Consider the following 16557-nt stretch of genomic DNA (forward strand, 5'->3'; position numbering starts at 1 on the left):
TATAAGGAAATGGGATGAAATTACAGATGGGGTGCCAGGAGAGGTGGAGAGATGTTCAGTCGGTGAAAATCATTGCCACGATGCCTCCTTAAAAAAATGTCCCCCACCCAGCTAGCGTTTTCTACTTTAATCAATATACGTCTAGTAATGCTCAGATACCTTGCCACCTCCCGGCTGGTGCCGAATGTTGTCAGTCGAGCCAATCTTGGATTTTATATTTTTCAGGTCTGGCAGTGCTACAGGGCTGGGAATCGGCTGAAGACGACTCTTGACAGAGGCAGGAGACTTAGGAGGAGTACGCACAATGGCAACCTTTTTGGGTTCCCGGCTTGGTGGCATATTTGAGGAGGGTGTGCGGGAACGGTTTGTTGGTGTACTGGGAGATCCAGGACTGCTGTATCCACTTCTTTCACCAGATTTTGGAGATTCAGCTAGGAGAAAATTTGAGATTTTGTCACGTTAGATTATTATTATTATTAGATTAAGAAATTCTTAAAGGGAACCAAGCAGGAGATTTTACCATATATATATATATATATATATATATATATATATATGTATAAAACACTTGGCAACACGTTATAGATGGTAAAATCTTTATATCCTCACCAACCATGGGGGCAAAAACTTTCCCCAGGGTTGGTGAGGATAAAGTTATAAAAAATCCCCCCGGCTGCCCCCCGTAGTCCCCTGGGTGGGGAGCTATACTTACCGGGTCCCGTCGCTCCGGCCGTGGTGACGCCCCCTCGGTTTGATTGACGAACTGCATCACCGCTTTACTCCGTACGCATAGGGAGCAGAGCGATGACATGCGATGACGCGTGCTGTCAATCAAGCCGAGGGGACATCACTGCGGCCGTAATCTAACCAAAATTTTTTAAATGTGTCACAAAAAAAATACATTGATGAATAAAACGGATGGACCTAAGCCCTGCATTTACCCTGCATATATGAAGACTAGGTGTGTGGGCCCATATACTGTCCAAATCATGGACTAACCAGCAGTCCAGAGATCAAATGCCTCCAGATAGAAGCACCAAATTGCTGCGACCAGCAGATGTCACAATCAATTAATTGTCAACAAAAGAGAAAAATGAGCAAAGGAAATATATATACCAAAATATACCTATAGGAACGAGATGTGGGGGCCTAGGGGGAGGGGAGGGCCTTACGGATGTGTGGCTTCTACCTATATACCCTAAAGCATGGTCCCTTACTCAACCACTATGCCTAGGCAGAGATTACAACCTTAAAAGGTCGGCCACGCTCAGAAACAGGAAAGGGGAGGATGAGACCACTGAAGAAGTGGGAGGGGCTGCCGTTTCTACTCAGGAAATATGGGGGGGGGGGGGGTTAAAAGTGGGTGCCATGACTAAAGTACTGAAGAAATGGGGGGGTAGTGTGACTACAGGAGAACTGGGAGGGAATTGATGTGACTACTGGAGAAAGGGGAGGAGGCTAATGTGACTCTTGGAATTGTGAAAGGGGGGCTGCTATAACTTCTAAAGTCAGGGAAGCTACTGTAGCGCACATGTTGTGATGTTCTTCCCATCAAAATAATGGACACTGCAATGGAGCCAGATGGAAGGCAAATGTTTCCTAGCCCTAATGTCTTTAAATCACGTGTTTATGTTAATCATATTTTTTAGGAATTTTTGGTGATGTTTTTCTCATTTTCCATTTTACTATCTATATTTTAAAATAATCCTGAAATCTTTCAGTTTCCTGGCCACTGTTCCTTAAACTATGATGAAGCTATTTACAACAAAATAAAAAAATGTTACAATCAGGAAATAGAAACAGACTAGAAAAAAAGAACATGTTTCAGTATCGGTCTATAAAAACAATCCTAATACATTCCCTTTAAGTTGTTTTAAAGGGGTTTTCCAGGAAGAGATAAACAAAGCTAATTTCTGTCCCCAGGTTGTGGGTGGTATTACAACTTGGCTCCATTTACTTCAATGGAACTGAGCTGCAGACCAACACCCAACCTGGAGACAGATGTGGAGTGTTTTTTTTTTTTAAAGAAATTGGCTCTGTTTTTCTATTCTTGGTTAACCCCTTTAAGGCTGGGTTCACACTACGTTTTGTCCCATACGGGAGCGCATACGGCAGGAGGGAGCTAAAACCTCGCGCTCCCGTATGTGACCGTATGCGCTCCCGTATGTCATTCACTTCAATGAGCCGACCGGAGTGAAACGTTCGGTCCGGTCGGCTCATTTTTGCGCCGTATGCGCTTTTACAACCGGACCTAAAACCGTGGTTGACCACGGTTTTAGGTCCGGTTGTAAAAGCGCATACGGCGCAAAAATGAGCCGACCGGACCGAACGTTTCACTCCGGTCGGCTCATTGAAGTGAATGGCATACGGGAGCGCATACGGTGACATACGGGAGCGCGAGGTTTTAGCTCCCTCCTGCCGTATGCGCTCCCGTATGGGAGAAAACGTAGTGTGAACCCAGCCTAAGTTGGGCAGAGGGATGGGGCCCAGCCTAGTTATACTCTTAAATTGAAGCCTTCTGTCAGATATATGCTGGGGTCTTCACAAGGAAAAATGAAGTGGGGTAAAGTCTAATAGTCATTAAAAGCTCATGTAGTCTCTCTGCCTCTGGCTCTCACCAGGCAATCCCTACTTCTCTCCCTCATCCCCCTCCTCTCTACATAGGCCTCTTTGGGCAGCATGTAACTTAATCTCTCAGTTATCTGATTTGTTAAGTTTAGGGTCAGAAAAGGAAAAAGACTACAAGAAGATGTGGCAATTTGTTTTCTATTAGAGAGGGGCACCGTTGTTACTACCAAGAGGAGCTCTATTCTGACCACTAAGAGAAAAAGAGAAAGTAAGGTGTAAGGCCAGTCTGACAAAACTCCACCTGCAGAGCAGATCCAGCTAGTTTGGGGCAAAGGTCTGTCTATATCTAATTATACATTATACATTGTACCCTCACTTATCACTTGACTTGTATATTTCTCTGCACAGTTCTTTGAAGTCTGGCAGCCCGACAAACCGTAGCACCACACAACAGGAATGTGGTCACTGCACCGTAATATCTAGTCAGCAATACACAACACCCTACTCTTACCTCTGTTCACAGAGGACGGCGGCTTCCTTTGGTCTCTTTTCACACCTGTGAAGGAAACATTTCTGTTAATCTAAGACTGATATGGGTGTTCCCCACCAAGTCTGTCAGCTTATTACAAGCCCTTCTCAATTGTTAGATCAATTTCTCTCATACAGATAGTGAAGACACAACATAAAGAGTAAGCAACACAAAATGTGATCATTTCGTTTTTATTCCACTATAGTCTTTGTCTACTCGGATACTGAATTATTTTGTGCACAGGTGATGTACTTTTGTATGCCAGAAAATGTATGTGACTTGTTGCCTTACCGCTAGGGGGAGTCTTAGGGACTGTGGGAGTTTTTGATGGGATTCTGGTAGTGTTGGCAGGGCTCCTGACAGGTGGCAGCTTAACCCCTGCACCATCGTGAACGCCATCCTGTTATATGAATAACACAGGTTATCTTACAGCACTCAATGACAATAGTCTATTCTGAACATCACAGTCTTCTGTTGCTCAGTTATCAATATTTTACAATTCAGCCATTCAACTTAGACATTTGCAATTTATTTCTTGGTCTATTGATTTCCTTTATACCAACTCAGCTTCTCAGTACAACCAGATTAACAATTGCATCTTTGCACATGTGCGTTAGAGCTTAATACAGAAAGCTGATCCTGCAGACAATTATGGGTCATAACGACCAACAAAGGTCTGACTGTGTCATTTTATAAATGTATGTTCCTGCATCCAGAGAAGATGAGTTGACAGCGTTCACAAACAATCTATTATTACTGGCGTCTTGCTGGCGTCCTGGTGCCCTACTACAGCCCAGGAACCACCGGTGGCCACTTATCCAGTAGCTTTAAGCAAAAATGTCACCAAGATTTCCTTCACTGCGACCATAAGAGCTAGTTGTCACTTCTAAGGTTAGTAAAATTCTGAATTGCTTCATTTAATTTCCATACCTGCTACCGGTTTAAAGGGGTACTCCAGTGGGGGAAAAAAATCTTATCAACTGGTGGCAAAAGTTAAACAAATTTGTAAATTAAAAATCCAATACTTATCAGCTGCTGTATGCTCCAGAGGAAGTTGTATTGTTCTTTTCAGTCTGACCACAGTGCTCTCTGCTGACACCTCTGTCCAGGTCAGGAATTGTTTGCTATGGGGATTTGCTCCTACTCAGGACAGTTCCTGACATGGACAGAGGTGTCAGCAGAGGGCACTGTGGTCAGACAGAAAAGCAGCAAACAATTTTCTCTATAGCATACAGCAGCTGTTAAGTACTGGAAGAATTACGATTTTTAAATAGAAGTAATTTACAAATCTGTTTAACTTTCTGCCACCAGTTGATAATAAAAAGAAAAAAATCTCACTGGAGTAAACCTTTTAATACCATATTCAGTTAGAGGCGATGAACTGTTAGTGGTCTGTATTTTGAGGGTAGATTCTGACCACAAGAAACCAACAACACTTATTCGGGGTGGTTCTTCCCTTACCTTAGCCCGCGATGGAGAGCCTGGCGGGCGAGACATGGCTAGGGAAGTCCTCTGTGTAAGGCTCCGTGCTGGAGATACTGTCGGAGTGGAAGTTTTTTTCTGGGTGATTGTGCTAGCAGAAGGGGATCTTTTGGGGATTGTGGAAGTTCTGCTTGTTGTGAGTTTGGCAATGGGTGGAGTAGAGGATGTCTTCCAAAGGTAAAACAAAACAATAAATGAACAGAAAAATAAACTGTGCAAATGAAAAGAAACATTTTATGGAGGATGAGACTGCTAGATCAAAAATTAAAAGTGCAATCCTTTCCCCGCTGCTTCCCCAAAAAAAATGAAGTTACCAGTTCAACAGCTGGCAATGATCTCAATGACTGACGCTGCATCGATCTTGTCAAAAAAACTGCAACCACCACCAATAAAAATATGTTACTGCAGATTTGTTCAGCCCTGTTTATTTGGCTGGATCTGCTCTGTACTGCTTCATGTACAATGTGAGACTTTCCATACAGTAATCTTTGCCCTTCCCTGTAGTTGGCCGGCTTGATACACTGCTTACTGCTGCACAAATCACTGTATATAGCCTCACAGCAAATCCCGCGCCTTAGACATGTATCTCTTATAGGGTATATTTACTCTAACATGACTGGCCACCAGGCTCTAGGTTGCCTACAATTTGACATACGTAACATAATGCTTATATACTGGTCCCTTCAGCTTGATGACAACACAGAGGAGACCAGCCTTATGTAACCATGGACAGGCTGACAACTATTCCTTGACAATGAATGTGCTATTCTGCAGCCCTGGAACCAAACACAAGTTTCCAGGACTTGAGCATTGCAGCCATAAGCCTTGAAGGAGTGGCAGTAAAGAAAATAAACTCTGACATCTCCAGAAACATTAGCGGGCACTTTTATGAGGTCAGCCCACTCTAACAATACTTTTTATAGCTCTCTAGCTATAGTACTAGTAACACACTGCTCAAAAAAATAAAGGGAACACTTAAACAACACAATGTAACTCCAGGTCAATCACACTTCTGTGAAATCACACTGTCCACTCAGGAAGCAACAGTGACTGACAATTTCACATGCTGTTGTGGAAATTATAGGCAATTAGCAAGACACCCCCAATACAGGAGTGGTTCTGCAGGTGGTGACCACAGACCACTTCTCAGTGCCTGGCTGATGTTTTGGTCACTTTTGAATGCTGGCGGTGCTTTCACTCTAGTGGTAGCATGAGATGGAGTCTACAACACACACAAGTGGCTCAGGTAGTGCAGCTCATCCAGGATGGCACATCAATGCTTGGTAAGAAGGTTTGCTGTGTCTGTTAGCATAGTGTCCAGAACATGGAGGCGCTACCAGGACACAGGCCAGTACATCAGGAGACATGGAGGAGGCAACAACCCAGCATCAGGACTGCTACCTCTGCCTTTGTGCAAGGAGGAGCAGGAGGAGCACTGCCAGAGCCCTGCAAAATGACCTCCAGCAGGCCACAAATGTGCATGTGTCCAGTCAAACGGTCAGAAACAGACTCCATGAGGGTGGTATGAGGGCCCGACGTCCACAGGTGGGGGTTGTGCTTACAGCCCAACACCTTGCAGGACATTTGCAATTTGAACGTTCTGATGCCTCCAACATCCTCCAGCATGACCAGTTTGGCGGTGGGTCAGTAATGGTGTGGGGTGGCATTTCTTTGGGGGCCGCACAGCGCTCCATGTGCTTGCCAGAGGTAGCCTGACTGCCATTAGGTACCGAGATAAGATCCTCAGACCCCTTGTGAGACCATATGCTGGTGCGGTTGGCCCTGGGTTTCTCCTAATGCAAGACAAAGCTAGACCTCATGTGGCTGGAGTGTGTCAGAAGTTCCTGCAAGAGGAAGGCATTGATGCTATGGACTGGCCCGCCCATTCCCCAGACCTGAATCTGACTTGGCACATCTGGGACATCATGTCTCGCTCCATCAACCAACACCACTTTGCACCACAGACTGTCCAGGAGTTGGTGGATGCTTTAGTCCAGGTCTGGGAGGACATCACTCAGGAGACCATCCGCCACTTTATCAGGAGCATGCCCAGGCGTTGTAGGGAGGTCATGCGGGCACGTGGAGGCCACACACACTACTGAGCCTCATTTTGACTTGTTTTAAGGACATTACATAAAGTTGGATCAGCCTGTAGTGTGGTTTTCCTCTTTGATTTTGAGTGTGACTGCATATCCAGACCTCCATGGGTTGATACATTTGATTTCCATTGATAATTTTTGTGTGATTTTGTTGTCAGCACATTCAACTATGTAAAGACGAAAGTATTTCATACGATTAGTTCATTCATTCAGATCTAGGATGTGTTATCTTAGTGTTTCCTTAATTTTTTTGTGCAGTGCATTTTAACTTAGATCTTTATCGCACACAGCTTGTAGTAGTCAAGAATACAGTGTGAGATGTCTGAACAACGTATCATGCTCTATTCTGTACAGGGTAGAACATAGTGGAGACAACAAAAATCTAAACGGGGCCAGAACAAGGTCTTATTGACCTTCACCTCTTGTTGCAAGGAGGAGTCGGTTTTATGCTGGGGTTGGTGGCCCCCTTGTTTGCTAACCCAGTAGTGGCTGTGACAGTAGTTGCACCTTAATAGTGGAGGGAACAAAGCTAAATTGAGCTGTACTATCTTTTACCTTTCCAAGGCTTTACAGAAGCTGAAGGTTGCATTATTTAATGCAATGATCTCCAACCTGTGGATCTCCAGCTGTTTCAAAACTGCAATTCCCAGCATGCAATTCGCACTAAACATAATTCCCCTGTTGTTTAATACTTTCAGTAAATTGCACATTTAATGTGAGTTCTAGCACAAATAAAACAAAGCAATGAAGATGAAAAAAGCAAACAGAAATGATGCAAAGCAAATGTAAAAAGTAATGGACAATGTAATCCTACCTTCGTGGTAATAGGGATATTCATATTTGGAATATTCTACCGTCTATATCAGTCGTCTCCAATCTGAGGCTCTTCAGGTGTTGCAAAACTGCAACTCCCATCATGCCTGGAAAGCTGCAGACTGTAGATCTTATGATATATAGATACTAACCCTAGTGTATTTAGGAAGAAGACACAACCTTTGGTAGATGTATGAATGTAGACATTCATACAAGGTACATGAACATATTAAGAAAGGAACATTTCTCCTCCCATCACTCATTGTTCCACCTTACAAATGGCCTGTCCTGTCACTGGGGCTATCTTCCAACTTAGGTAGGTGATGTACTAACAGCACTTAAAGCCTATGAGAGGAGTCTGTACTAAGTAAGGAGAGTAAAATCTGTACAAGTAAGGTTAAGGGTCAAGGTCTTAAGGTAGACTTGATCTCTGAGAGAGTCCTCCTAGAAAGGTTGGTGTCAGGACCCTCACACTCACCTCTGCTACTTTCTCTTGGGAGTCACTTTCATGTTTCTCTTGATCATGGGCTGCAAGAAAAAAAACAATATATATATATATATATATAATTTATTGCACGACTTGCTCCGAGTATTGCCAACTCCAAGTCCTTGGCCAAGTAGGTGCACCTATCTACCACAGGCAGCGGTAGTAGATATTAATTAAAAAAAAATAACCTCTATATTTGCAACCAAAGTCAGTGTTATAATAATACGGTACATCTGAATGAACTGTCAGACCTTACCCTCACATATGATTACAATCCCATTGAGCATCAAGTATGTCTTCTTTGACAGAAGTCCAAGCTGCAAAAAATTTTGTGGTCCAGAAGAAATGGCGCAGTATTGTGTTATGACACTTAATAACATCAAAATCAAGACAATCTTAGCCATTTATGACACGGATGTACTGCTATGTAGGTTGAGTGTATGCTATATTAGGCTTCTATCTATCTGTGTTGCATTAGAGATACTTTACACAAGTCTTTGAGAAACTGATTTATCCCACATAAATACCAGATTTTTTAAAATAATTGAGCACTACAAAAGAATAATAGAATAAATATGAAGGGTGAGTCCTGTCTTTACAACAGGCATGGGATATGCTGGATAAGTTCTGTGACTGTAGTCTATTGATTCGTCTAAGAGTCTAGACACTACCTAATGAATACATTGCTATTGACAATGACGCTTGTTTATTTCGATGTCAGAGAGCAGGAATAACTATTTATAGATATATTCAAAGGAATCTTCCCATCTTATACACTTATGGTATGTAAGTACTTTATGACTGGTGGGGTGGTGACCTCTAAGGCCCCCACTGATTCTGAGAATAAAGGTGATACAGTGCGGCTGTAGCGTTACTATGTTCTCCCTCGTACAGTGCCTCCCAACCACTAAGATGTGCAAGCGAATGGGGACATCTGCAGTTGGGGGGTCAGGAGTAGCGCTGGGAAGGGAAAAACTCACAGTAGTGCCTCCTGTTACAGCTCGTTCACACTGCCGCTGGGCTCTGTCCCTTTAGAATCCGTACAGTGCCAAAAAAGGAAGTCGAATGGCCCCTTTCCGCAAGGAACACCACTATTGACTTGAGTGGGGTCCATCTAGTGTCCAGTATTTTTATTTTATAATCTATAAAAATTCTGAGTTACTTTGCAAATTCCATCAAGTCTTGCAATACATTTAGATTTCTGCTGATTGTTACTGGAACCAGTCAGACACTGTCGGCAGACACTGCCCTTGGTGGGCTCTACTGCGCTTTTCTACTATCACATAGTATAAAGGTAGGCATACACAAATACCAATCTGGCAGATATATTCTTTCTGACTCTACTATACACATTTGGGTATTTTGAGCCCAATGTTTGGTGTTTCCACCAGGAAAAGTTAACACAATTATCCATAGAGCTCCATTTACCTGATAGAGGCCTGTAGACTCACCTTTTTACTTCCGGAGTACTAGTATATCAGTGTCATCAGTATACCTTTTATTAACTGTATCATTTTATTTTGTTATGTAGGTCGGTGGGAAACACCTGTCACTTTATACCGTATATATTTTAAAGCCTTCTGTAGAACAATCATTTAACAGACATTCTTTAAAACTTTTATCATTGAAGACAGGGACCTGATTCCCCAATCTGTCAACATGAGACACTTATCCCTTGTCCTCTTTCTGACAATACTAACCTAGATATCTTTTATTTTGTTTTCTTTATCTTGTGCTCTAAATGATTTGGACACAATTTCTATTTCTGCTCCTGCCCATTATTTATTTGTTCTGTTCTTCTCTATTTTCTTATAATGACTCTCATTACTATTACTTACTCTTTTTTTTTTTAGAAGTCCCCAATGACCAACAATTATCACTAATGTTCCTTACTTGGTTCTGAGAGGTACTTCTCCTCTCTTGTACTTTCGCCCCTGTATGTTTCTAAACAGCATATGATTCTGTATTGATAAGATTATGAATGCCATCTCTGTACTATTCTGGTGCACTATATTCTACTACAAATTTCAGGATACGGAGATAATTGTACTTCTATTGCCTCTCATGGCTCAACTATCTGTATATATATTACATTTATTTGTACATTGCTCTGTTTTCTTTATGCTACATGGCTCTATTTGTACATACAGCATCCTACCTGTTAATAAAAAAAATATGTATATTTCTTATATTTTTTCGTTGATAGTTGTATTCATTACAATTGCAGCCACAAGATATGATTTGCATTCTATAGGGCAATGCAAAAAAAAAAAAAACTCTCTATAATATGCAGCAAACTGTATTTGTAAAAACTTTCTGATCTTCATCTTTATGGCCAATCATACATAAGGAGGATGTAGGGGGATATATTATTGCCTGCACTAGTGCAGAGTAGCAAAACTGCCACAAAAAAAAAATTTGCCACTCTACGCTGGTGCAGGAAATGGTTAATTCCATCCATAGTGTCCAATCTCTGCTTTCTGTCTCTTTATTTCCATAAAGGAAAACGGTCACCCGTTCACCCGCATTATAACTCGATACACCGGGTTATAGTGCAGGTGAACAGAAGACCGATGCGGGGTCTCAGACTGCTATACCTACCTGCAGTCCAGAGCCCTGATCCCCCAAAGGTCCCCCTCTTCCAGCTCTGACTTGCACTTTGAGGTGGGCCCGCCGACTGGATTTAAATATTCATAAGCGCTGGTCAGGTGAGCGCTCGTGCCTACTGTCAGCGCTGGAAGAGGGGGGACCTTCGGGAGATCGGGGCTCCGGACTGCAGGTAGGTATAGCAGTAAAAGACCCCGCATCTGTCTCCTGTTCACCCGCACTATAACGGGTTATAGTGTGGGTGAACGGGCGACCGTTTTCCTTTAAAGGGGTTCTCCGGTGGAAAACCTTTTTTTTTTTTTTTTAAATGAACTGGTGCATTAACAGAAAGTTAAACAGATTTGTAAATTACTATACTTTACTATTAAAAATTCCTAACCCTTCAAGTACTTATCAGCTGCTGTATAATACAGAGAATTTATTTTCTGTCTTACTACAGTGCTCTCTGCTGACACCTCTGTCCATTTCAGGAACTGTCCAGAGCAGGAGAGGTTTGCTATGAGGAATTGTTCCTGCTCTGGATACTTCCTGACATGGACAGAGGTGTCAGCAGAGAGCACTGTGGTAAGACAGAAAATAAATTCTTCTGTATTATACAGCAGCTGATAAGTACTGGAAGGGTTAAGATTTTTAAATAGAAGTAATTTACAAATATGTTAAACTTTCTGGCACCAGTTGATAAAAAATTGTTTTTTCCCACCGGTGTACCCCTATAAGGAAAACCCCTACTGCAGGCCCTACACCAAAGGGCTCCCTGCATCATGCCTTGCCACCTCAGGCCCTACACCAAAGGGCTCCCTGCATCATGCCTTGCCACCTCAGGCCCTACACCAAAGGGCTCCCTGCATCATGCCTTGCCACCTCAGGCCCTACACCAAAGGGCTCCTTGCATCATGCCTTGCCACCTCAGGCCCTACACCAAAGGGCTCCTTGCATCATGCCTTTCCATCTCAGGCCCTGCATAGGGCATAACACAGTATTAGTTTAATCCAGAGTGTTCCAAGGTGACTTAATACTCTGCCTTGATGAGCAGAAAGCAGAGGATGTTCACAGGACAAAAACACTATGGCCCAGATTTATCAAACTCTGTGAGAGAAAAAGTGGAGTGATTTTTCCGTAACAACCAATCGCTGCTCCGCTTTCACTTTACCTCAGCTCATTAGTTGAGCTGTGATTGGTTGCTGGGGGAAAATCTCTCCATTTTTCCTCTCACACAGTTTGATAAATCTGGGCCTATGTTTCTTCACAACCCTGGCTTTCATTACTACTGACCATGTGTATGTATCAGGTAGTGAGACAGACGGGAAACATCAGTAAAAATCTCAACATTCTTAGCATTATTATGACTAAGCTATTTGTGTATTCAGTCATCCTCTATTTCTAGCCCTCATGTTTAGACCTATTGGCATGTTCATTCTCCAGGCTGCAGAACAAATGCTGCTCAAAATATAGTTTAAAGGCCAGGGCCCAAAATGGCAAAAGTCTAAGTGATGATACCTCAACTAATGTCGGCGTTAACCTGCTCAGTACTCTATAGCTGCTATTGTAGGTGTGGAAAACACAGATGAAGAAGAAAAAAAGATGCATACCTATATGGAACTATGTGGACAACTAGCTAAAATCTTAGGCCTACAACCCAAAAACCAATGAGAAATGACTTCATTCACAGAACACACACAGTTCCAATAGATCATCTGGGGGGGCAAACGTGTATTACAGGAGCCTTACAGAGTGGTGGGGTGGCCGAGCTCTCCATAATAAAGCATTGATATCAGGGGTCAGACTCTTGGTTCCACCACAAGTGATTGAAGAGGCTACAGCAGCCAAGCTGTGACCATTACGTGGTTTACCAGCCATAGCACTGTACATTTTGTAGTGGCTGTCCCTGGTATGCAGCTTTCAAGAAAGGAACTGAGGTGCAGTACTATACCACAGACAGCCACTGCCAAATGTATGGATCTATTGCTGGTAAACAGTGAAGAGGCCACAGCATTGCCCCTTTTATAAGCTGATCAGTGGGTGTCAGACCCCTAACACCCTACAAAAACTTATAATAACTAGTGCAATAAGCCCAACAAGCAATAGGTCACTTAGGATCTGACTCAGAAAAACTGTTTAGAGCCCGGCTCTCCTTCACAGCGGTGCGTGACTACCCCGCCCGCCATGCCCCCTCTATATAGCGTATTTTTCGCCGTATAAGACGCACTTTTTCTTCCCCAAAACTGGGGGGGAGGAAAGTTGGTGCGTCTTATAAGGCGAATACACACCTATCGAGGCGGTCCCTGCGGCCAACAACGGCCGGGACCCACGGCTAATACAGGACATCACCGATTGAGGTGATGCCCTGTATTAACCCTTCAGACACGGCAATCAAAGCTGACCGCCGCGTCTGAAGCAAAAATAACACTAACCCGGCTGTTCAGTCGGGCTCTTCGGGACCGCCGCGGTGAAATCGCGGCGTCCCGAACAGCTTACAGGTCACCGGGAGGGCCCTTACCTGCCTCCTCGGTGTCTGCTCCGTGCCGGGATCCCCTGCATGGCCGGCGTTCTCCTTCGTCGTCATCACGTCGTTGCGCACGCCGTCCCGTCATCCAATAAGAGCGGTGTGGGTAGCGATGTCATGGCGGCGACGGAGAGCGAGGATACCGGGCAGCAGAGACGTTCCAGAGCGACGGGGATACCCCGGGGACGCGGCGACAGCGATGGAGGGCGACATCCAGGGCAGCGGTGACGGGTCTGGAGCGGCGGGGACACGTGAGTACTACCTCCTATACCAGTGGTCTTCAACCTGCGGACCTCCAGATGTTGCAAAACTACAACTCCCAGCATGCCCGAACAGCCAACGGCTGTCCGGGCATGCTGGAAGTTGTAGTTTTGCAACATCTGAAGGTCCGCAGGTTGAAGATCACTGTCCTATACTTTACATTGTATTTGGTTCAGAATCTTTATTTTCGAGATTTTTATCCTATAAAATTAGGTGCGTCTTATATGACGAAAAATAAGGTAGTTCTATGAGGGAGCCGAAGATTGCCGAATGGCTCTCCCATAGAGTCGTGATGCGCTGCTCGGACCCCCCCCCCCCCCCAGCACTCCGACCTCCTGCGATCTAAAACAGACAAGTATCATGAAAAAAAAAACCTATCCCCTATCCTTCAGATAGGGGATAGTTTTTTTTTCATGATACTTGTCCATTAAAATACACAGCAAAACAAACCGGCCATCATTTACCTGAATGTCAGATACTATTCTTTATATTGAATATTAATTTTTACACTCTCTGTCTGAGAGGCCAGAGCCCAAATTTCTTTCTTTGACATTTATGGTTGAGTCCAACATTGAATTCACTTAAAACGCTCTATTATAAAAACTCAGTCAATACGGAAATTCTTAGCATTACTGTACATTATTTTTCAGAAGTAATTCCATTTACTCATCAAATGTTGAGGGCACCAATTGACATAAATATCAGCCACAAACTGAATCACGATCCTTTCTGCTTGAGCGTCCATTTTGTTGCTGTCAAAAAATTTGTCATACACGCAAATTGTCTAAGTGCCTCTCGCTGTAAGATGAGTATACGTGAAAAGACATGCAGTGAGGTGAGTGGAGATCATGCAAGGTGCGTCATGCGCTGGGACACAACTGAAAACCAAACAATGATAACAACAGGAGGAGGTGAAGAGGGATGTGACAGGTTGGTGGGCAGGTGGTATTAATTCTGGTGGTTTCTTCAAGCAAGTTAGGAAAGCAAAAGGCAGCCCAGGGAGATCGGAGACTTTAGTAGGTTGGTAACAACTGGAAACACACCTTTAGGTACAGGTACGGGTATTCCAGACCCATGTTGAGATATTCGTTTTCTTGGGATCCCTGCAACTTCACCAGGAGATGGTAAATGTATCTCTGATGTGTCCTCACTTGGTGTACTGGCAGCTTCACATGGTGACATCCTATTGGCATCTATCGGCTTGTTGGCATCAATCTCTACTTGGTAAACAGATACAGACGGCCGTGGGCGAGGTAGCACTAGCTGGTCTTCTACTGAGAAAGAGTCAGCTGCTAAGTCATCATGCAGCATCTGTACATTATCTTCATGTTTGTTGTCTGCTTCTGTGAATACAGAGCCATCGAGAAGCTTGTTGTCTTCTTCTGCATCCACTTCAAGACCATTTGTCTGAGGCTTCAGACCAAGTGGAACTTCCATAGACATTGGAATATCTTGCTCCACCTCCCTACCTTCATACGCATGTTCTTCAAGCCCTTCCTTATCGTCACTATAAGTAGCAATGCCATTTGATTCTTTAGTTAAGATGTTTCGGCCTTGTACATCAGATGGCAGTTCATTACTCAACGTTGTCCAGCTAGGACTGACATCATCGTATGTGTCTCCAGTGATGACGCACAGATCCTCCGCATCCCGTTCGGTTATAGATCTGTCTCCGTCCATACCCACTTCTGTTTCTGGTGTGCTACATGAGGACTCCTGAATTTCCATATCTCCTGCGGCTGCCGGAAAATTTATCTCTAAGATTCAGGCGAAATTGTACAAGTTTATTGTGAAAAGATGTAATGAATATGCATCATCATTTGTCACAGAATACACAGAAAATGTGAGGCTAATACATGAACCTACTTAAGTGTCACAAACAGACTCTGACAAAAGAGACTGGTGTGTAACATGGGAATCAATGTAGTAGACAATTATTTCCATCCATAGCTTCATAATGGATGATCGATGGTTGTAATGATTCTTTACAGAATATTAACTTGTAAACACCTAATACATAACATTACTATGAAGCCTTATTACTCTGTCTATGAACTTGGATCTTAGCATTAGCACTAGCATTGCACACTGAAAGCCAAAGAAATACACATCTAAGCCTTGACCAACTACCGTATATGGTTGCTCAAAGTAAACCACGGATGGTATGGAAATGAGTACAGTAAAACCTCAGATGAAAATAATATTTTCTGAAAAAGTGGGCTTCTATGGAAAATGTATGGTGGCCTGAAAATCTGTCAGAGAAAATCTGGTCTGGAAAAGACACCAGTCTTCTCAAAGAGGTGGATCTTTGGAGGAGTTTTACTGTATACACATTACGGTTCACCACCTCACCCAATCTCTGAGGGTATTTCAAGAGTTTGGGAAAAAGCATTCCCCAACCTGTGGCTCTCCAGCAGTTGACAGGGCATCATGGGAGTTGTGGTTTTGCAACACTTAGGGTATGTTCACACTGAGGAATTGGGGCGGAAATCAGGCAGAAATTTTCTGCCTCAAAATATTGTTACTTTTCCACAAGAACTCACAGAGATTTCGCGCTGAATTTCACGTGGAATTGGTGCGGAATTCGAGCGGAATTCCACACGCGGAAATGAAAATTTCAAGCGGAGGAGAAGAGTATAATATATATATATATCATCCTCTTTTTTTTTTTCATGCGGAAATTCTGCGCCAATTCCACGCCAATTCCGTGCAAATTCCTCGCCATTTCTGCACCAATTCCACGTGGAAATGATTCTGACTGAAAAAAAAATTAACATTGATCTCTATGGGAGTAAGACCCTGATTCCGCCTGATAGAAAGAACATGTTCTTTCTTCAAGCGGAACAGACTTCCTCGTCAGAATTCTGCTTGAGGAAATTCCTCAGTGTGAACTGAGGGGCAGAAATTCTGTACAACTCTATGGGGTTTTCACTGCTGAATGATTTGGAGAGGAAAAAGCGAGCAGAATTACTCGTGGAAATTCCTCTCCAATTCCTCAGTGTGAACATACCCTTAGAAAACCACAGGTTAGGGGACATTGTTTTTAGTGGACCCACAAAAGTACCATACAGATTATTATATTTAATGAATGGAAAATGATATAATGTCTGTATTGTTTTCCAGTAAAAATTTCTACTTGGCCTAAACAACTGCAATGGAAAAGAAGACACAGGTATAATATAAGCATTTCATTACAATGACATAAAGG

The 16557-nt window shown here is 43.3% G+C and overlaps 1 protein-coding gene across 9 annotated transcripts in view; it reads right to left on the reverse strand.

Annotated features, from left to right (window-relative positions):
* Positions 1-16557, reverse strand: part of MAPT (microtubule associated protein tau) — a 120153-nt gene that overhangs the window by 19397 nt on the left and 84199 nt on the right. For 8 of the 9 annotated variants that reach the window (XM_056548644.1, XM_056548646.1, XM_056548651.1 and 5 more), the window contains 6 exons: positions 14393-15106; positions 7970-8019; positions 4559-4747; positions 3389-3497; positions 3080-3124; positions 160-431 (listed from right to left, as the gene is read on the reverse strand). In XM_056548644.1, the coding sequence (XP_056404619.1) occupies positions 160-431; positions 3080-3124; positions 3389-3497; positions 4559-4747; positions 7970-8019; positions 14393-15106 (1379 nt within the window). The remainder of the gene's footprint in view (positions 1-159; positions 432-3079; positions 3125-3388; positions 3498-4558; positions 4748-7969; positions 8020-14392; positions 15107-16557) is intronic. The other variant, XM_056548652.1, reaches the window with a different exon arrangement.

This window comes from Hyla sarda, chromosome 12, assembly GCF_029499605.1.
Source record: "Hyla sarda isolate aHylSar1 chromosome 12, aHylSar1.hap1, whole genome shotgun sequence".
In the NCBI taxonomy this organism is placed as follows: Eukaryota; Metazoa; Chordata; class Amphibia; order Anura; family Hylidae; genus Hyla; species Hyla sarda.